General features: G+C 37.0%; 2 protein-coding genes across 2 annotated transcripts; both read left to right on the top strand.

Moving 5' to 3' along the window:
- The first annotated feature begins 8,579 nt into the window (after positions 1 to 8,579).
- Positions 8,580 to 10,186, top strand: LOC122075773 (myb-related protein 306-like). Its single transcript, XM_042640937.1, has 3 exons — positions 8,580 to 8,914; positions 9,074 to 9,203; positions 9,287 to 10,186. Exons 1-3 carry the CDS (start codon positions 8,782 to 8,784, stop codon positions 9,972 to 9,974), a joined length of 951 nt encoding a protein of 316 aa, XP_042496871.1. The 5' UTR covers positions 8,580 to 8,781; the 3' UTR covers positions 9,975 to 10,186.
- Positions 10,187 to 21,195: 11,009 nt separating this feature from the next.
- On the top strand, positions 21,196 to 22,083 carry LOC122077225 (mini zinc finger protein 2-like). Its single transcript, XM_042643093.1, has one exon. It carries the CDS (start codon positions 21,479 to 21,481, stop codon positions 21,848 to 21,850), a length of 372 nt encoding a protein of 123 aa, XP_042499027.1. The 5' UTR covers positions 21,196 to 21,478; the 3' UTR covers positions 21,851 to 22,083.
- Positions 22,084 to 22,492: the final 409 nt, after the last annotated feature.

The following is a 22,492-nucleotide window of genomic DNA, read 5'->3' as shown; positions in this document are numbered from 1 at the left end:
TCAACCTATGGTCGCATCGATTCGTTTGACAATTCTTTTAACATGGCCTGCGGCCTTCCTCGTTGAAAACATGAATCGCAAAAAATTGTGATAAGGATGACCATTATATTGACAAATATATTCAAATTCATTACATAGAAAGCGTTTTGGGAGCAATATATATGCATATCATTGAATCATCCAATATAAAAGCTTAAGCTAATTAGATAGAGAGCTCAAGAGCAAACAAAGATATCCAAAATTCCAGACTTAATTGATATCAAGATATTAATTCATGGGCTATCCTATTTTATTTAACACTCAAATGTAACTGGAATATGATATTTCAACTACCCATAAATAAACCATAGTAAGTTCTGGAATAGCATTAATTTAGGATCAGGTATGTACGGATATTAAATGGATCCTCCAATATGAAAAAAAAATTAAATGCAACCCTTATTTAAATAATAAAAAAAAAAAAACACTTTCTTCAATGAATTCACAAATACCCTCCTATTTATATAATTTCTAAAATACCTTTCAAGATTCCTTTTACTTGGTGCAGCTAAATTTTGTTCCTCCAATACTACTATGTTAAAAGATGATAACCCACTGGAGGTAGCTTTAACTGAAAAGACCTAAATGCAATATATGATGACATCCAAGTCTCACACTTAAATCAAAATGGAACTATTCCCAATACACACTTGACCTGGCCACCCCAATCCAAAACCCTCCAAAGTCCAAACACTGACTGACCCTGTTCTCCTCCGAACCACCCACTGTACATTCTGGTTTGCCATCAACACGTACATTGCACGTAGATCAAATTAGGAATTGGACGGGTGGCCCAATCCTAAATCACACTTTTGCAAGTTTTCAGAACAATTTTGACTTGAGAGATGGAGGCCCATCTATGATCTCTCTCTCACATACCCAAACCTAACTCTCCTTTGTCTTCCTTTAATTAGCTTCCTACACGTTGAATGTTAAGAGTACTATAGGCCCACCAAACCCATTAACGTTTCTTACGTATGTTTGAATTCGTGGCTTCATATGAGAAGCATTTCAACCGTCAAGTATTATGTTGGGTATCTATAATGGTGGCCCACATCCAAGATTATGCCGATAAGGCCTTTATAGGCCCATTAATTAACTCTCTCTTCCTCATCTCCCTCCCTTCTTTCTCTCTCGTTTCATAACTGACATGGCAACAAATCAACAACCCAGATTCTAGAAGGTATACACTTGAGGATGTGGGAGATGGGGCTAATACACAACTGAAACTCTGAAAGTGTGAAAACCAAATCTATAAAGCTCCTCGGACTACTTGGGCCCACACTTCCCATCTTCCTTTCATACTTCATTGGAGAGACTTGGTTTCCATGAAAATTTGACTTGTAAACCCCTCCCCACATACTTTAGGGGTATTAAAAATCAACCCGAATGATCGGTCTGACCAGAACTAATTGAAATTGATCCAAAAACCAAATCAAATTGAACCAGTGACAGACTGATCAGAGTCCATCGAGAAAACCTGAAATTGACCAGACTGAAAATGAATCTCATCTTAACGGTTCAGCTTCGATTTGGATTGGTCCATACATGAGCTGATTCAGACCGACCAGGACCGGGCCGAAAAGTCCGGCTGACATCCCTACCCACTGGGCTGTGGGCGCGGAAGTAGATAAGTTGCATCCTATCCTATCATCTGATTGCATCTATACGTCAATTGGGCCATTGGGGGTTGCGGGGGGAGAATCCACCTGGGATGTGTGGGCCCGCAAGTAGAAACGTTGCATCCCATCATATTGTTTGTCTTCTACTCTCTTCGATGTCAGACGAGATATCTCTGAAGAAGTAAAATTTTGATACAGTGAGGGAGGGACCACATTCGTCATTACGTGTTGGCCTGCTATAATCAAAAATATTTCAATCGAACGGTAATAAAGGAGCCTGCTTACGAGTGTAATGCTCCATCTTCAAGTTATAGATTTGGACGTGTGTAAAGCAAAACGGCCGAATACGGACAAGCGTCTATATATTTAATCATGATAACGCCACGTGACAGTGACTGGTCCAACCAAGATATGACGCGTGGAGTCATAATGGGCCCAAAGCCCAAAATGATAGGAGGAATATCTCATATGCAGTGGGAAGTGGGATGTGGGTTGGAAATGTACGGGTACAGTGGTAGTTCACCAAAAGGAAGAGAGATCAGATTCTTCACAGGCCCAATCATGGAAATGTACCACATGGGTGCTTCCTAAACGTCTTAAATGTAAAGCGCCAAGTGGATTTTTTCAACCACACACGTGTCTTTCTTCCAACATATATGGCCATGTGGTCTAATGGGCCATGTGGCTGTAGCACGTATATGCACTACGCGGGCTACACGGGCCCATGTACTACTGCGGCTTGCCATGATCTGGACAGCTGCCTGCAGCATGATTACTGACTCAACACCACTCAATAAGGGGTGAGATTCTGTGTCACTCTCTCTCCATCTCCTTTGAAGTGATCTCAATTTCCAACATTGAAATATTAATTCTAGGAAAGCTAGTAGCATGCTTATCCTTCTTCCGATGAATATTCTTAAGAGAGTATAAACAACAAAGTTTTATGTTCAAAAAACGAAACTTGTATTACAAACATAAGGGAAATGTCATACTATTTACATAGGGTGGAGTCAGTTCGAAATAAAAATTCTTATATGGTGTTTGAAAGAAGTTTAAATACCATGTCCCTTCTAAGTCAATTACACTAATCCCTTGGATAATGAAAAATTAAGTTATCCTATTAATAAGTTTTGTCTTATATAAAGATTTACCTATAATAATGATGAATGATGATAATGATGGCTAATAATAATCAAAATGAAATAACGAAGAAGAAATGGAGAAGAAATAGTAGGAGAAGAAGGACCAGTATCGGATCAAAAGTTAAGTCTATTGATTGTATAACATCTAATTTAAGTTGTTTCTAAGAGAAGTAATGCATTCATTTTCAGATCAAAAGTCTATAATTCTACTATTTTGTAAGTAATATTTGAAGAGAGAGTGATGGAGAAACCAAGTGGAGATGGGTCTATGTGAGTTGTGACTCCATGCTTCGAAGTTTGACCGTGCTTGGGCACAGACATCCCTGTCACTGGGTCATCCCTGGCCAATAAAATTAATTGAAAGCTTTTATATCTTTAGACTCTTAAGCCAAACAATAGATGGAGTCCAACAAAGGAGTGTTCTCTCTCTATCTCTCCCCAAAGTCTCCTTCAATAGATAAGAGTTCTCTCTCTCTCTCTCTCTCTCTCCCTAAAGTCTCCTTTGGTCCATCACCCTGACGGTGATTATCAGGCTAATATTTTGGCTCCCAAATGCATTTGTTAGAAATATCCATGCACTTATGAATAGACCGGAGTATTAGCTGCATTGCAAATCAGGGTTTTCAAGATATAGTTAAATAAATAGATATAAGAAACTTTTAGAATTACAATTTTTAGTGAGGAATTCAAATTTCAATTAAATCAAGGTTAAAATAATGTTACTTGGTCACGTGGCTCTTATAGGCTTGTGCCCAGACAAAATACTATCCTCTCAAGTGTGCCGGTGCGTCTAGTGTGCATGCTCAAGTGATGCTAGCCGTCTGATGTGCATTGAGTGCATTGGAGAGGATCCAAATCCCTCTTGTTGATGGATTTGGATCCTCTATTGAGCGAAGATCACCTAGGTCTTGCCCATACTATCTGGGCGATCGTCATATATCCAAACGATGATCCAATAATTTTTGTCACTTCTTTCTATGGCACCTCTATTCTAATTAGTAGAAGTTAATCTGTTCAATCACTGCCTAGACACGTGGAGATCACCTAAGTAGTTATGAACAAGACTTGGACGATCACCTTTCAAGAGAGGAGCCAAATCCCTTTGTTGATGCCCCTATGCATATGGTGCAAAGGATTGAGATCCTCTCCGACCGATGGCACAATATAGTGCCGAGACATTAATTGATTGGTTGAAAGTTTACAGCTCATATATTAGTTGATTTGGTAAAGCATGAAATATGAAAAAGGGTCCTACCGAGGGTTACCGAAAACTGGATGTGTTGAAAAGGTATGGTACGTTACACTAATAAGGGCTATGTCGGAACGAATACGGCGTCATGTATTCGGTAGTGTAAACAGTTGGCCCCTGCGACCGACTAGTTGCCATCACCGAAAGGTTACAAGACCTAAAACCCTTTGGCATTTACTAGTTTTTGGAGATCATGTTCATAATTGTGGTTATCGTGGTCTCCTTATCAGAAGAAGAAATAAGAGAAGAAGAAGAAGAAGATGGATAGTAATAACAACTCAAGGAAAGCCATTAGGATTCACAGGTGACAAAGGCTAGGGGTGTTAATCGGTCTCGATCTGGCTTAATCAGGCTTAACCATTTAGAAGTCTTGCACTGTGAACGCCGATTTAAATAAATAAGCCTAGCTTTGGGGGCATGATACGGTTTATAATCGGGCCGATCAGTGTCGGGCTTTAATCGGACTTTCTCAAACAGTTCTTAACCGAGCCTTAACCAGGTTACAAACCTATTTAAGTCTAAACAGGCTTAAAATGTGTCTACCCTAAAATTCTTTTCTTAAGTTGATTAAATACCTAGAAGTATGTGAGGAAAATCTTTAATAAAAAAGAAAAATGATATGAGATTATGCTTATTCTTACAAAGGAAAAATGATATGAGATTATGCTTATTCTTACAAAGGAAAAAAAAAAAGATTATGACCTTTACAACTTACAAAATGAAGCCTAAGTAAATCAAATCTTATTACAAAGCAAAGGGTAAGAAAACTTAATTTGTTTCTTACTAGTAGTGCCAAAATATGAATTTTTATAGTATTAAAGAGGGTTGGGTTGGGTCGGACTACAACGAGTCGATTCAAGTCGGGCATATAAACATATCGATTCGGTCGGACGCCCAACGGGCTAGCTACTTACACCATGAATGCCTGTTTAATAAACTCGATACATTTATTAATCGAACCGATCTAAATCGAACCATAAACATGTCGGACTCGATTAGGCCTCCCGGACTTAGAATTGACACCCCTAACAAAGGCTATCAGATTCAGGATAAAAATACTAAACAGAAGAAAATGGAGGCAAAAGCTGATCTCAGCCATGGTTTATCATTGGTTTTTGGAATCTAATGCTTTCTTTTTCACTATTCAATGATGGGCCCATACCATGACCGCAGGTCTTATTAATAGATAGTTACAAAATCTCTCTCTCCTTCTTTTTTTTTGTTAAAATATTATTTATATTAGAAAAAAACAAGATCAAGAAAACTGATTAATCGAGTCAGATACACCAATATAAAGAAGAAAATAATAAATCAAAATCGGAAGAAAAACTACATCCCCATAATTTAAATTCAAAATTTTTTTTTCGGTAAAAGATTATTTATGTAAAAAAAAATTTTTTTTGACCTGAAATCGAAAGAAAAACTACATCTAGGTAATTTAAATTCCAAACTAAAGTAACAAAGAGAAAAATATATAATATTGAGAAGTGAGAAATGAATGAGAAGTATTAATGGAAAAGAAAAGTGAAGGGTCAACTTCTTTTGAAGGTCATCATCATCATCTTATTTGGTTGTTAGTGGTTAGCATCTCTACTCCAGATCGATGGGACTCTATTTGTTTTTATCTCTAATCTATTATATATAGTTTTCCCCCTTTCACACCTATAAATGTATCACCTATGTATGTATGGGCAATTGTATTGTTATACATATTTCCAAACCTATTAAGCTTGAAGGGTTAGACAACTTATTAGAAATGTATATAACATTTTTAATTAACAAGTTGCTGCGTCTCTATACATAGACAACCCAAATGTAATGTGAATGTGGAACACGTCCATAATCTATCAGAATGGACTGAGAAATGGTGATATGTAATCACTTGGAATTGATTGATTATGTTGCTTTCGTAATTTGCTATGATTTTACATGCGCTGGGTTGTGGGGTGGGGGATTATGCATTAAAAAATGTCTTTCTCTTTCCAAGGGTTCATCTCCTCTATAAAAAGAGGACGTCTTTCGCTCTCAAAGATTATTATCTAGTGCTATTCCTCATTTCAAACTCTCTTTTTATTGTGTGTGTGTGTGTGTTCATTCAAACTCAAACCTCCATTTTGCCGCATTCTTTTGAGAGTTCTTTAAGCACAACCTCATAGAACTCAAAGGACACAGTAAAAGAGTGCATAGCTACTCGTAGAAGGCAACAATTGTTTTATCTTAAAGATCATCAATTCGTATATTTTTAATGCGCCATCGTGGCCATCTATGGTGTTTAGGATAATATCAAATGATGTGACTCAGCCCAAATACATTCACTTAGCATTACTTGCAGCACCATACAATGGTTCGTGATTGAAACACATCAAAACAACAACTTGAAACAGCCACTCAATGGAACTCTTCTTAATATCTCACTTAGTCTTCTCCCTTTCACACTATAAATGCATTACGCATATGGACAATTGTCTTGTTAGACATATTCCCAAACCTATTGAAGCCAAGTAATTAGAAAATCAAGAGGGCTGGCGGGGTTGGAGAAATTAAAAAAAACACTAGGCGTAGGCCTTAACAATAACATTGTTGTTAAATGTACTAAAATAAGTTTCAAAAATAACTTTTTCTCTTTTGAAAATTGGTTTTGGTTTTTTTTTTTTTGTAAAATAATTTTTGTGTGTGTAACTTTAGTCCTATGTTAAAAGTGGGTGAAAATGATAAGAGGTTTAATATATAGGAATGAGAACTACAATAATAAGATTCCTTGAAGAGAAGTATCACTCCTCTAGCATGTTTGGGGCGTCCATTTAAGTGCTTTTCACACATGCATGTGTTTACATGCTAACTGAGCAATGCAGGGCTGGGCCATAATGAGGCTATATAGAGGACGTCCTTGGCTCTGAAAAATAATTATTCTCTAGTGTTATTCCTCCTCTCTCATTTTGTCTATGTATTCATTCAAACCCCACATCTCTATTTTACAGCCATTCTTTTGAGAGTTGTTTCCTTGAGTGTGAGAAAAATATTGTAGAACTCGAAAGGACGTGGCTGAATAGAGTGCACAGCTACTTGCGAAAGGTAAGAATTGTATTATCTTGAAGACCAATTTGTACATCTCTTGAATGCACCATTGGGACAGTCTATGTTCTTTAGGACAACATTAAGATGATAGAGTAATGGAACATAGACCAATTCGTACATCACTCGCAGCGCCATAAAACTCATGATTGAGACACATCTAAGTAACAACTTAGAACAACCACTTGGATACGATCCAAATCCTTCATTAGTCCTGCTTTAAACAACAAACATTTTAAATTAACAAGTTGCGTATCTTATTCATAGACAACCTAGCTAATTGTAATGAAACATAGAACCAGTCCATAATTGATCAAAATGTAGTGAGAAGTAGTGATGTAATCACTTAGTATTGATAGATTAATTATAAGTTGCTTTCATAATTTGTTTCAATTTTTTTACCTTGTTGGAAAATATATTTTTTTTTAATTAACTGATGAAATTTGAAATTTATTTGGTCCCTTTTTATGTACCTCGGTTTAATTAAATAATTTATTTTTGGTAATATCCTTTAATAAATGAATTTCAAGTCTTCCATTTAAAGGTCTACAAATCTTGTGCCAACCCACCCAGTGATGGCCCTTTCCATATTCAGAAGAACCTCATAAAAAATCTGCACAAATATTGTAAAAGCTTTGCATAACCGATTTTGGGATATCGAAACTTGCAAGCATGTGAATTGACATGGAGAAAAACACATGCTTGAGAAGAACTAGCCCATTGCTTGAGGATAACAATTTTCTTTTCTAGCTTGCAACAAGATTTGTTGGTTGTCCTTATGTTTTCCCCTTCTTCTATTTTCTTGTTTATTTGCTATTTTCTAGTTTAATTCACCATTTTTAACATTTATAAGTTTCCATTAAAATCTGTTGAATGGTTACCAATAAGAATTCTCCACGCTTTGTGATGATTTCCATATGCTCAGACCTTTTGATTTTACCAAGTGGAATAGAGATGTGGCAGTTCTATGTCCAATCAAAATTCAATATTCTCTCTGTCTCACTCTCTCACTCTCTCACTCTCTCACACACTCTCCCCCATATTTCTATTTTAATTTTTTTTATTCAACTACTTGGCTGATTTCAGATTAATCTGAAATTTGACTTATAAGCAGGAACTAAACAGCCAAGTGGCAGTTATTAAAGGTGTGCACCAGGCGTACTGATTCCCAAAGCCCAGCTCCTACAGCTACATTGTACATTACTATGGGTGCTTCGAGGCTTGAAACAAGTAAATACTGATTTAGGGTTTCCCAGTGCAGCCCACATTGAATGCCACGCGGTTTTGTAAGGCAGAAGAGGGGAGGAGAGGGGCTTGGCAAGGCTGACTTTTGCAAACCCATGAGTAAATGCTCTTGCTGTCTTCTTTTGACTCTTGGGAACCCTTATTGCCACTCTTAGGTCAGCGTTTCAAGACCCATTAGTCCTCTTCTATATATATATCTAGGGACCAGGACACCATTGCCTTGGACACTTGTCTTAGCTTTTCTAATAAGGTAGAAATATAGTACAGCTCACACAGAAACAAGTAGAAGAAGATAAAAGAAGAGAGGAAGAAAAGGGAAAGGCCTCTCTTATATATCTCTTCATTCTCTTGAGCAGTATCTGAAGAAATTAAGGACGGAGGAGGCAGTGAAGAGAAAAAGAGAAAGAGAGATATGGGTAGACCACCCTGCTGTGATAAAGTCGGTGTAAAGAAAGGACCTTGGACTCCTGAAGAAGATATTATCTTGGTTTCTTATATTCAAGAACATGGTCCTGGGAATTGGAGGTCTGTTCCTACCAATACAGGTAAAGATTTTTCTATTTCCTTCTGTTTCTATTTAATTAAAGCATTTAAGAGTCTGAAGGTCTTGAAAAGATCATCTGCAGTATAATATTGGATTTACTGTTTTTTCTTAGACATAGTTTTATTCACCCTGTGCTTTTCTTCTGTGTGGGTTTTGTCAGGTCTGCTTAGATGCAGCAAAAGTTGCAGGCTTAGATGGACTAACTACCTAAGGCCTGGGATCAAACGTGGAAACTTCAGTGATCATGAAGAGAAGATGATAATCCATCTTCAAGCTCTGTTGGGCAATAGGTAACACACCATCACTTACTGTATTCTTAGGGATCTGATTTGTTTGTTTTTTGATATTAATAGAGATCTGATTTGGGTTGTAGATGGGCTGCCATAGCTTCTTACCTTCCTCAAAGAACAGATAACGACATCAAGAATTACTGGAATACCCACTTGAAGAAGAAGCTTAAGAAGCTTCAGACAGGTCTTGATGACAATACCAGAGATGGGTTTTCAGGTTCTCAGCAAATCTCCAAAGGTCAGTGGGAGAGAAGGCTTCAAACTGATATCCACATGGCTAGGCAGGCTCTATGTGAGGCATTGTCTTTGGAGAATCCAAACAATTTGTCTGACTTGAAGCCCTCTAATGGCTGCTACTCTTACATGAGCACTACCCAGACATCTACATATGCCTCAAGCACTGAGAACATATCAAGATTGCTCAAAGGATGGATGAAGAATTCACCAAAATCTTCCAAGACAACCTCATCAGAGATCACTGATCAGAATTTCTCCAACAATGGGGCTCAAACATCTCCTGATGATTTTGAAATATTGCTGTTTGATTTTGAGTCTCCAACACCTGATGCCTCTCAGTCTGTGTCTCCGGATGAGGCAGTCAATTTCTCACAGGATATTAGCCACTTCCAAGATGAAAGCAAGCCAATTCTAGGAAGTGAAGCCCCTCTCTCTTTGCTTGAGAAATGGCTGTTTGATGAAGGTGTTGCTCAGGGTCAAGAGGAGGACCTGATTGAGGCTTCACTAGGAGGCACTGCAGCCGAGTTGTTCTGAAGTGCTTCTTCCTTTTCTGTCTGTTTTCTTTTGTTTAGTTCCTTAATTAGTGATCCTTAGTGATCTTGGCCTTAAGCTGATTAATCAAATTGTGTTGTGGCTTATTAAGAAGTGGCCATGCCATCCTTTATCAAAGAAAGACAAATGTAAATTACAGTAACATCTATTATGTCAAAGCTATAACTTGAAGAATAAACTCGTATCTTGGGTCTCTTCTTTTCTAAGGCTCTATATTAATATCTGCTGAAGAGCTTGGAATTTTTTTTTGGAGTACTTTCTGTACCTTGTGGTTTGTATACATCGATAACAGAAATTTGGGATTTGACCTTGGATCATAGGATTGGAACTGATGAGGGTACCTAAACTTTGTTTTGTTTTTTGTTTTTTGTTTTTTGTTTTTAGCTTTTTGTCTTTTTTTCTCAAAATTCCCCCCTCCCCCACCAAAAAAAAAAAAAAAAATAGTGGAAAGAATAACAAAAAAAAGGTAATGATAGAAAAAACTCTACTTCAAAACAATGGCCTATCCTACTGCTAAATCAAAATAGTTCGGGAAATCCATATACAAGTAGAAAGAGTGAACTCCAAATTACAAGACACTGATGCTCAACACACCGCTGTACTCACTGGGGATGGTGTTTTCACCAAGACATCAGGCCAACCACCAGAAGAACAAAGATCAAGAAAAATAAAAACCATTAAAAGCAATGATCGCCAATTGGTCATTACTATAGGGGCCAAAACTTGGAACAAAATCTTTCACAAAATCACAGTTGACCGGTATGAATTTACTGTTGGCTATTAATAGTACATGAAAATACTGTGTGAACATTGTTAATTGAGTTCAAAGTTCAAATCTCAGTAAATAATTGATGCCACGTGGCTTTAGCACAGTGTCCATGAACAAGAATAGGGTTTTTTTTTTCTTCTTCTTTCCATCCTGCCCTTAATTTCTACCTTTTGGCCTACTTAAAAGAAAACCTGCATCAGCTATATCTAAGATCACAGGATACTGTGGGTGTTCTTAAGAGACTTTATCTCTCTAAAATGGCTTAGTCGGTTTGAAGAAGGTTGAAACCTAAGGGCAGTTTTTGCTTGGAAATAAGCTGGTGTGTCTTAAATGCACAGCATGTGAAGTGTTATTGACTTTTGCTTAATTTTAACAGGTAAGAAGACTTGGTTGATCCAGATTCCTGACCAAGAACGTAATACAGAGTGTAAAGGCAATAAGGAAACGGGAAGAGAGGAGGGGGGCCTATAAATCCCTAATGAATACCATCACCAAATGGCAAGCCAAGTAAGAGTCCTTACTGCTACAAATGTTATCTCATCTTCTTTCTTGAATGACAATGAAGAAAACCACAGGAGGGACTGGATTATTAAATAGAACCTTCGCCTCCACATGCAAGTGGTTTGCAAACTACAGAGTACAGGCTAGCTTTGAACTTTACACAATCTTTGTTTCCTAAACTGAAGAAAGATGGAGGACAGAGGTGTCCACAGATCATAAAGGTCATGACATGCTTACCTTATTGGTTCTTACAAGAAAGTAAGGAATCTTCCTCTTCTATACCTCTTTGACATCTTTTACTCTGCGAGTAGAGTTATTATGGAGGTGATGGATTACTTGCTCACGCATTTATGGGTGTCTAAAGGTACCTTTTTAAGTCCATAAGGGCATGGGCATGGGCATGGGCATGGGCATGGGCATGAAGTCTACTTTGGAATCTGGATCTTCTCAGGTGATGATATCTTCACATGGGTTTTCACCGTTGATGGAGTATCAACTAATAAATTCATTTAGAAATCATTTTAAAGACAAGATCGATGTACCCATCTAGATGTAATTTCACATTGAAGATTGAAGTAACATTGGACTACAAATGAGCCTCAGACTCAAGTCTCACAGAGGATGAGGCTTTTCCTTAAAAGTGAAAGAGCCCACCTCATACTGTATTAAGTGAAGCATGTGGAATAGATTAGCATACATGTGGGCACAGCTTGATCAGTATTTTGTTGTGGGGCACACATTAAAATTGTCAATCTGTCATGAACAGTAAATGATATATGTGGTCACACAGTTGTGGTTCCCTTCCATAGTCCATACTAGACAATACAAGGTTGTCATTGGTCCATCCCTTGCGTGTCTCCGTCACCTGTATTATTGTGGTAGGGTTTTCAACGTTTGAATTGTTTCATTGATTCATCCCCTGGTTGGCTCCGTTCACACACACACAGATGTACGAGAGATCTATAGAAATCAAGAACCTAACAATGCTGAAAAGAATGAAAATCGTAAACAAACAATCAAACAATTGAACACAAGGATTTACATGGTGTGAAAAAATTGCTTACATCAACGGTGAGATGAGATCTATTTCACTATCAATGGAGAATAGGGTTGCAGCCACTTGTCCTCACACCTCTCTTGAATTGCTTACAAAGAAAAAACACTGATTACAAATATATAACGAAACATTATACAATTAATTACCGAAATACCCATATAGCTATGGACCCTTCAAAATCAACCCAATTATGTAGACAACGGAAAACAAGACATCACAATGCTAAGAAGATCCAGCATAGACCCGTTTATTTGTGTTAAGTGTCGAAAATTTCAACAAATTTCTGATGAACAGATGTGCCTAATTAATTAACTCTCATTACGGTAATGGATTATATATAAAAGGATCACATTGCAAAGGTATAAATAGGTCCCATGGTTCAACTTTGGCATGAGCTAACCATAAAGATTGACTAAAGGTCATGTGATTTCGCCGGAAAGAGATCATGTGATTTAGCTGGTTTATGTACCTTTCCTAATGAACGGGGTCGGAGAAAAAAAAGGTATCCTGATCAGGGTAGATCCATAGATAAAAAATAAAAAAATAAATAAATCTTAAAATTCCTTTTTGTCTCCAGCTGATACCACGGAGTTCCCTGAACCAGCTAGCTAGACTGGATGGTTGCTTCAACTTGATTTTGATATTACAAGGCTCATACAAGGTTTCAACTTTAGAGAATCAAATTCCATTTCTAGTAGTTATGGTACAGTGGTACTACTACCCATGTTATAAAACCGGACCGGGCTTCAGATCGCTGGATGGGTGGTCCAAAAGTGGTCCAAAACACTAAACCTATTTGATTGAAAACGGGTGGATGGGTGGTTGGGCTGATATTTCTCTGATGGATTCTCTTGTAACTTCCCAGCTAAAGAAGACAAGAAGGGCTCTCTGAAGTCTGAACAGATATTAATTCATTCTCTGTGCATTAACCCAGAAGGAAGGAAGATCTAGATCCTCACTCCTCAGTAGTTAGTAAGGGAGAAATATTTATTTGTTAATTAATGGAGTAAAAGGTTTTAATTAATATTACCTCATTTTGTTGTGGTCCATTGGCTAATTATAGGCTAGTTAGAATATAATTCAAGGTCACTAATTTTGGTAATGCCGTGTAACATAAATGAACGTGGTTATAAATGGGAAAAATTTCTATATAAGAGGTTGGTGGGAGCAATTGGAATCTTATGGATATATAGATATTTAAGCAGATCTTCATCTACACAACTTCAGGTTAGTGCTGGGTAGAAATGGTGATTGAGTTATTGACAAGACATACTAAAAGCAGTGGTTGAAGATTAGGGGTGTCAATTGGCCATTTCAGTTCGATCCGACTGGTTTATAGGTCAAATCGTTTAGTTTGATATTAGTCCGGTTTGATTTGGTCTAGTCTTATATTGGTTATTGGGTTTTTATTCAGCAATTATCGATTTGGTTTTGATTTTTTGTAAGTATACATTAACAAATGGACTAAATGTCTTGAATTCATTCGTGGTAGCCTATTGACAACGTACAGTAGGAGGGAGAGAGGTGGAGGAGTGATGGGGATCACATCTGGATTGTCTAATCATTCAGCTATTGATGAAGGAAAACTTTCTCCTTAACAAATATTGTGGGAAAGTGGGAGGAGGGGGGGGGGCGAGTCTGGATCTCCATGGGTGGGTTGGGTTGGGGTTGGGGTTGGGGTTGGGGTTGGGGTTGGGGTGGTGGTGGTGGTGGTGGTGGTGGGGGTGGTTAGATGAAAGGAGAGGAACCTTCTGAAGCTTCCATTGACTCTTACCTACCTCTTCATTTTCATCTATTGTTTTCTAAGGATGCGTTGGGTAGTCATTCAGTTCCAGAAACGACGTTTTGTGTTAAAACAAAATTTTTAGCTTCTGTGTCAAAATGTTGTTTTTAAACAAAAATATGATGTTTGGTGAACCTATTTTGGGAACAATTACCCTAGTTGTTCACTCTTTTTATATTTGGAATGAAATCGAAATGACGGAACAAGGTGTTTTTTTTTTTTTTTTTTTTCTCTCTTCTAAAAAATCTAAAAACACCAAGTTGACACCAAACGTTTTATTCTATTTTTTTTGTTTCCATAGAATGAAAAAACAGTAGAAACAGTTTTCCGAATAACTACCAAATGCAGCCTAACTAAATTACAATCCCAGATTAATAAGCTCCACAACCAGTACTATGAATAAGATATGAGAAAACCTTTTTTGTCTAGCAGTATGGCCTATGGCAGCTCTTTCATGTGTCTATCTTTCTTTTCCACCCCATGAAATGGCATCCCTATTCTTTATTTGAGGAGGAGAGACATGGACATACGTAACGTTACTGTGTGCCACGCTACCCTACACTTCCACATGTAAGATGTATATGCATACATAGAAGGCCTATGTTTTCTTCACATTGTTTGGGCTCAAGGTTAGCTGTTGGGTTACAGAAGGCATCACTCTATCCCAAGCCAACCCAACATTGTGTTTCGGTTTTTGGGCTTGGACTTAAAAAACGCTCTACCTTGGGCCTTTTCTAGATTGGGTCCGAAAGTTCCCACCTCTAGTTAATTGGCTGACCTGAGTGCCTGACCCGTGGTGAATCGTAGAACTACACTTATTGGTCTAATAATTGTACTATAATCAAACATATAGAATCTTATTCATCCAAAAAATATATATGGAAGAAAAATGCTAACTGTCAGTGAGTGTCTACTATGGGTGCGAAAAATCATCCCATCCCACGCCTAAGATGCTTGTATGCACCTTTCCATTGGCCGTGCCCGCTAGCAATGTACCTTTGTACCGCCTTCTCTTGCCCTATATATATACAATATAGTTCCAATTTAGATTGGTTTTTTTTTTTTTTTTCTTTTAATCTAAACCGAATAAAAGTGTTTATGAGTTACCATCCATGCCTTTAAAAAAATAAAATTATTTGGGCTGATTTAGTAGGTCTATATTAGGAGCTAAACAAGAATTGACATGAATAGAAGAGTTGTTGGAAGATGATTAAGAACGGTTAGATGTACCCTTTATATATTGATGCATTGTCGAACCTGGGACTGTGCACTTATCCACACAATCTCTAATTTCCGCTAATCATCTGGGCAACCCACGGATGGATAATGTCTTCAACTTATTTCATATGACCAATGGGTGAAATTTCAAAGGGGTTTATAGTAATTGGGCTTGATAGTTAAGTTTTTGATTGGGCACTCGGCAATTGTCCTCAAGTCATTTCTTAAAACTGCTCCTCTTATTCAATGATAATCTACGTCATAGTTCTAACTATTGGCATGGAATCGCTGTTATTGGACAATTCGTATTAATTTGGCATGTCTTCGATTTTGATACTTGATTGATATTGTATTTATTGAACTAGGTATGCCCTTTTTTAAAATTACCACCAGTAAAAATATCGTTATAATGCAGTGCACACACGTGTACAAGCACACAAAATATACACATGCATGTTGCTCTATCCCACCCATAGTCCCATACAGAGGGTTCAGCTTCTCTTCGAGAAATAGTTTCAAAATGCAGGTTCTCATCAAAAGTAAAAATTTTAGGAGAGCCCAGCAGTCACATATATTATTTTTTTGGGTAAATGAGCAATCACATTGATTCTAAATATAGGGTTTTTTTTGGGTAAATGAGCAGTCACATTGATTCTAAATATAGGGTGTGTTTACTTGTTGACTTTTAAGACAGGCTTACGTTTATGATGATGACTATGATGGGTTCAGGTGGTGGTGGGTCGTGGGTCAAATTCAATTTTAGATAAGCAAATGGATGAGTGGATTCTGTAGATTATGACTTTGTCATGATCAAGCTTCCATTTCCACAGAAACATCTTCAGATTTGGTAGGTATAGAGAAATATACCTAGAGAAAAAAGAAGATGGAATTGAGAATGAGTGTGTGGAAAATGAGTACCGATCAATTATCATGGTACGCAAGTACTGTTTTTGGGTAGTACTTCCTGCGTGTGATCTCCATGATTTCGCAGATAATCTTGATTTTGTAGATTCGCATCCGTTTTGGGAGTATTATTTTCCACTTTTTATATGAGACTTCAACAATTCGTTTCCATTTCATGCTATAGTAATTGAGATCTTTTTCATACTTAAACCCTATTATAATCTTGACTTTGATATCACTTGTTACAGAATTAAGTAGCATTCATCCTTCAAAATTGATCATCAAAGAGAGGGTTTAATTTCCAAGTACTTATAATCTTCATATTGAGCTTCTCATATATGATATGAGATTATTGCTTCGAATTTCTATGTGAATCACCAACCATTCTCTAGTTTTTGTTATAACAAGTAGTTTTCTTATTGATCCTAAAATCTTACTCACTCTATGAAATCAAAACTGGAGAAGTAAGAATAAAAAAGTTCACTTAAATAAAACAAGATGATCTGAATTCACAACATTCTGAACTTGAAACTCTGTATCACTTTCTTTTTCAAATCCTAGAATTCGTTTGTCTAACCTTGATTCCAGAATATTCTCAGTATTTAAGATCAATTAAGAACCCAATTTCTTAATTGGTGGAGAAGAATGCCCTAGTACATCCTTTACCAATTGGTTCCTTTCAAACTTGTTAATCTATGATTTGAGTGGGAGCTACACTTTGTCACATCGATTGTCCACTGCCACACAAAGTCTTATTTTGTGGTCCAAAGCCTCGATTGGAAAAGAGGAAGCTAGATTGACCTCTGTACTATTCCAAACCAGAGATTTTGCAAATCTGAATTAAAGAAGTTGTTGTGCCACAGACCTAGTGGTTGTCCAATTAGATACCATATTTTCAGATTATCCTATAGGTCAAGTCGCACCAAAGGAGCACTAGGGTTTCTATTTATAGATTGAAATTTGTTTGTTTCTATGGAAATCAATAGGTTCTTTTTCTTTTTTTGAAAATAGAGGAACTTTTCTACTACTGGCCAGTAAGGGATAAAAAAAAAAAAAAAATGAAAACTAGAAAAATAAGACTATAGAGTTTTTATGAGCACAGTGAAAGTGAATTACTTTTTTTTTTTTTTTTTTTTATTTTTGCCACGAGCCTATATAGTAAAAAGTTCTTATAACCTAGGTAGTTGCAAATACTTTTTTAAGTCTTTCAATGGGGTGTAAGGTTTGAAATATTTTATCAAAGATGAATTTATTTAAAAATTTAAAATTTCCTTTATTAAAGTTAATATGATCAAAATTTTAAAAAAGAAAAAGGTAAATGGGAGTTAGAGGAAGAAGAGGCTCCATTGGAGCCACAAAAGGCCAAAGCCCTAGGCTTTTTTATGAGCCATCACGAGAAGGGTCGGGTTGGTGAGAAGCAAATGACCTCATCTTTCATTATCTTTCATTATCCCTCTCAAACACCATCATTCATGACTCTAGTCCTTGTCTATCTAGTCCATATCATCTCTTAACTTCATTGTTGGTAATTAAGTAGTAAAACTCTCTCTCTCTCTCTCTCAAAACATATTAAACTAGAACAATATCAACAGAACTAGACATAACTTAAAAATATACAGACTTAAATAAAGACATAGATTGAGAAAAATCCAAAATGATAGAACCCAAAATAATTGGCCAGGCTTTATGGTTAGTAGCGTCTAACCAACGAGCAGCCTATAAGAAATCTATCCAAATCTCTAGTGTCAAGAACACCCATCTACACTTGCCCCTTTGAAATCTTTGTTTTGAATCCTAGCATCTATGTCTCTCCCCCAGCATCTTGTAGTTCTATAATTAATCCATATACAAAGTTATTTGCAATATAATCACAACAACCTAACTAGAAATTGAAGGAGATGGATTGATATAATTACGCGATATTAATATTAGATGATACATGGGCAGTAGAACAAGGAAAGTAGATTTAGAGGGGAAAAAAAAAAAAACAAATTATTTGAGGTAGGAACAACTTGAAGTGAGATAGAAACAACCTTTTATCATCAACACATTTAACAACGTTAATTTGTCAAAACCAATAAAGGATTATGTTGAACTTGTTAAAACTTGTATAGATTACAAACAAGTAAAAAGAAAATAAAAAATTATATTAGCAACAAAATACTTATATATAGATTACGAACAAGTAAAAAAAAAAAAAGGTTATTGCGGCAACAACCATGATATTAGATTTATTTTCAACAGTCAAAGATTATCAAATATAAATAATTAAAAAAGGTGGAAGAGGAGGCTTGGAAGGCTTTAGTTCTTACCCCTTGGCCCTGACAACTTAACATGTTATGAAATACTGCATGAAAGGAAAATGTGCCAATCTAACTCACATTTCCTCTCTCCTCTCGTATAATAAATATGATGGACTATTGGTGTATGATGTCTTGTATTCCGTCAGAGTTCAATCCAAGGAGTACTGGTGCAACACCTTGACAAGTAGGACGGATTTTTTGGATTAGGATTTTTTTCGTTAAATATTTTGTAGCGAGCGTTTCTTTCTCTATAATGCAAGCAATACTGAGAAGTGTGAGAGACGAACACTGTAACTCTATTCTCCATTGATAGTGAAGCAGGATCTCATCTCACCGGGGACAGGCAATCTTGTCGAACCTCGTAAATCTGTGTGCATTGCTTGTTTTTATTTTTTTATTATCTTCTGCACGTTTTATAGTTGCGTTTCTACAGTGGACTACTTATTTTAAATTCTTTTTTCTTTCTCCCAGTATGGTCCTTATTATACTTTTTTTTTTATATACATTTCATCACCTAACGAAAGGGATGCACTCTCTCCCAAAATTTATAATAATAATATTTTTTTGAAAATATTGTATAACGAAACAAACGCAGCCTTAGCACATTCTCTTCCATTGTATATTTATTTGAGGTAGCATATTATCTAAAGCTAAAATCTAGCCAAAAACCTCAACTCTAGGAGGCACGAAATGACCCCAAAATCCTCCTTAACTCAGTATTCACTCTAATCTCTGGTCAAGTAAGCTAGGATTCATTGATTTTTTACTATTTTACAACCTAATTAAAGAATAGAGGGGGAAATGGCCAAAATGTGAGGAATGGGGACCAGCCAATTCCAATTTGGCTGAAACTTCCATCCAATTATTTGCTGTAACCAACCATGATCCTAATTCCTAGCTATGAATGAAGCAATGACGAAGTTATAACAGTAGCTAGAGCTAGCTAGGCTCCAAACTTGATAGATACCCGCCCTAGATTAGTCGCAATTAAAAGTCATGTCATGCACCTACTTTCCCATGTTCCTGCCTTGCATATCTGGTCATGTTTTTTCAGGCCCAATTAAGTAACTTAATTTCTGTTTTTCCAATCCAAATTCATCTCTCTCTCTCTCTCTCTCTCTCTCTCTCTCTCTTGCAGTGTCATGAGATTTAAGGTTTCAGTTGTCTTTCTGAACTTGCAACTCTCTAACAAACTAAAGTCAGAATTTTCAAATGAGGTGATCTCTACCTTCTAGTCAAAACTAAAAATCTCATATGTGGTGTGTCTGTTACTGCTGGCCTTCCTCTCAAATATAATTGTCAACATGGCAACCATATTTATGTTTTGCAATAATATGTCGAAACTCTAAGATATTCATTAAGGGTAGAATGGTCATTTCAACCCATATGTTTGGCGTATGATATTTTAAGAAAAAAAAGTAATACATTTATAAACTGGTCACACCAAACACTCAAACACCTTGACTATCCACTTCCAACTTTGGCATTGCTTTCAGCAGGAGAGGGAAGCCAACAAATCAAACTAGAGGAAAAGATAACACTATGAGATACGAAATCTCGGGTGGCCTAACACATCCAAGTCAAGATCACTCTGCACTAATGGAGGAAAGTGAATTAATGACTAAGATTATGCTGCTATAATTTTTCAGGCTTCTTTTTCCTATATTGTTATTAGAAATTGAGAGTTACTGTACTGCCATTGGAACACATGGTCTACCATTGAGCTCTTGATGTTACTAATTAGAAACAATGGGTTAATAACTCCCTAGAACTTTTGAAGGTTAAAGTTATATCATAGAATAAGAAATCTTCAGCCCCACTACCACCACCACCATCACCAACACCACCACCACCACCACCACCAAAAACTGAAAAGAATAAAAAATCATCATCATCATTGGAACCTTCTGATGCATATCTTAATGCTCTTAAGATAAGGTCATACCATCAGTTTTGTTACTGTTTATTGAGACGTATTGGGTGAAAACAAAGAGAAGGATGATAGTTTGTCCTTACAGTTTGGCACCCTTAGTTATCATCTCCACGTTTTTAGATCACTAGACAGCCCTTGTTGCCATCGTTTCAAGGGTCCCTCTCCTCCCTTCTAAATATCATCCTGGACCCACGTGAATTGGCTCCAATTACAGCTTAGCTGTTCATTCTATAACTAAACCAATCAATGTTTCCATTCCAAAGAAAGAGGTTCCCTTCATTTTTGGGTTCCTCTTAATTACACTGCATATGTGAATCATGCATGTTGAACCAATCAGGACTTGACATGTGGGACCGGCGTTGCAAGGTTAATATCCTGAGGGCATGGTGGTTTAGGTTAGAGTGTAAAAAAATCAGACCGACCCAATTGAACGAGTAATCAAAATCAATTGGACCGAACCAAATCGAACTCTTTATCAGATCTATTTAAAGAGACCGAATCAATAGCAGACTGACGAGAGACCAATAAAGAATTGTTAAAAAGGATCAACAAACAGACCAAAACTGACCGGATCAATGACCATCGGCTTATGCTTCATCCCAAAAAATTGACCTAATTTGGACCAGACTGACCGTTTGACACCGCTACAGCTTTATGGATCCAGACACCTAGCCCTTGTTAAGCATAATGACCCAAACCTTCAGTTTATGTACAAGCCCAATTGATACAGTAGGGAAATCCCTACGGCAATTTTTTAGTAGAAGACTTGATATGTTTTCTTCTTCCACGTCTGTGAGTGCAAGGTGGTTAGGCGATCAATTCCAACGACCATTCTAGGGTTTGTTTCGTTACTATACAAGAGTAGTGATGTGATTAAGAAAAAGCAAGTGTGGACATGGGCTGTTCTGTTCTTGCTCAAGAAATGGATGATTAGGAGAGCTATAAATATAAACACTTAGGGTTAGGGTTGGGCATGAACCAACTGACAGATCTCAAGTTTGCTGCTTAGCTCCAGACACATGACTGTTTCTGGATCTAAATCGGAGGTTTCTTCAGAAAATAAGTTATTTGAAGAAGGGAGTGAAGAATTAGGGTTTGGGAGCATGAAGAAGTGCCAATTAGTGGCCAAACAGGATGAACCTTACAGCTGCTATACCACTTCTACTCACACCATTAGTAGTGTGAGATATGGAGAGTGCCAGAAGAACCATGCTGCTAGCATTGGAGGTTACGCCGTAGATGGGTGCAGAGAATTCATGGCTAGTGGAGAGGAAGGAACGAATGCAGCCCTTAAATGCGCGGCATGCGGTTGCCACCGGAGCTTCCACCGGAGGGAAGTTGAGACCGAGGTCGTATGTGAGTGTTCTTCACCTTCTTCCAATGGGAAGTAAAAGGTACCCAAAAGAGGGATGAATTGTTATTAAACTATATAGAAGATGTTGATGTTATTGTGATGAAATTGACTTATAGTATTGCTGTGTGCTTTTTTTCCTCCCTTCATTAGGGAAGACATGTATGATTCCTATAGCCCCTTCCCCCTTTCCTTGTAATATTGAGATATTAAGGAAACAAACTGTAGGTTTCTGTGTGTTATCTTTCTCTATAGAAGATGTTGATGTGTTGATACCTTGTGTACTTGAAGAGAGATTTCTTTCCCTTTCACCATCTTACTCATGCAATTATTGTAGTTCAGTGCAAAGTCTACCATATTTGAAAGTTGATTAGTCTCCTTTAGTAGGCCATCATCGAATAAATGAAAAGTAGAAAAGAAAAGATTGGACTTGAGTTCAGTGAGATGTCTATTTAGAAAGATTTGGGATGAGGGGATGAGGGGAAGAGGGGAAGAGGGGAAGAGGGGAAGAGGTTGTGTCATCTTATAGTAACTAAACCAAGTGTACTTTGATACATATCAGAAGATTTAGATGAGCTAAAAACCTTACAATTCAGTCCAATAACTGATGCATAAGGAGTAAGACAATTCGAAGATTATTGATCAGGAGAACTATTTCTTTCTTCTCTTAATAATATACTCC

The sequence above is a fragment of the Macadamia integrifolia genome, chromosome 4 (assembly GCF_013358625.1).
Source record: "Macadamia integrifolia cultivar HAES 741 chromosome 4, SCU_Mint_v3, whole genome shotgun sequence".
Classification (NCBI taxonomy): domain Eukaryota; kingdom Viridiplantae; phylum Streptophyta; class Magnoliopsida; order Proteales; family Proteaceae; genus Macadamia; species Macadamia integrifolia.
This window is presented reverse-complemented; position numbering and strand designations above follow the sequence as displayed.

Coding starts and splice junctions, on each gene's coding strand:
- LOC122075773 (XM_042640937.1), top strand. CDS start 8,782: ATGGGTAGACCACCCTGCTGTGATAAAGTCGGTGTAAAGAAAGGACCT. Junction 8,915..9,073: donor GTCTGTTCCTACCAATACAG/GTAAAGATTTTT, acceptor GGGTTTTGTCAG/GTCTGCTTAGATGCAGCAAA. Junction 9,204..9,286: donor CAAGCTCTGTTGGGCAATAG/GTAACACACCAT, acceptor TTTGGGTTGTAG/ATGGGCTGCCATAGCTTCTT.
- LOC122077225 (XM_042643093.1), top strand. CDS start 21,479: ATGACTGTTTCTGGATCTAAATCGGAGGTTTCTTCAGAAAATAAGTTA.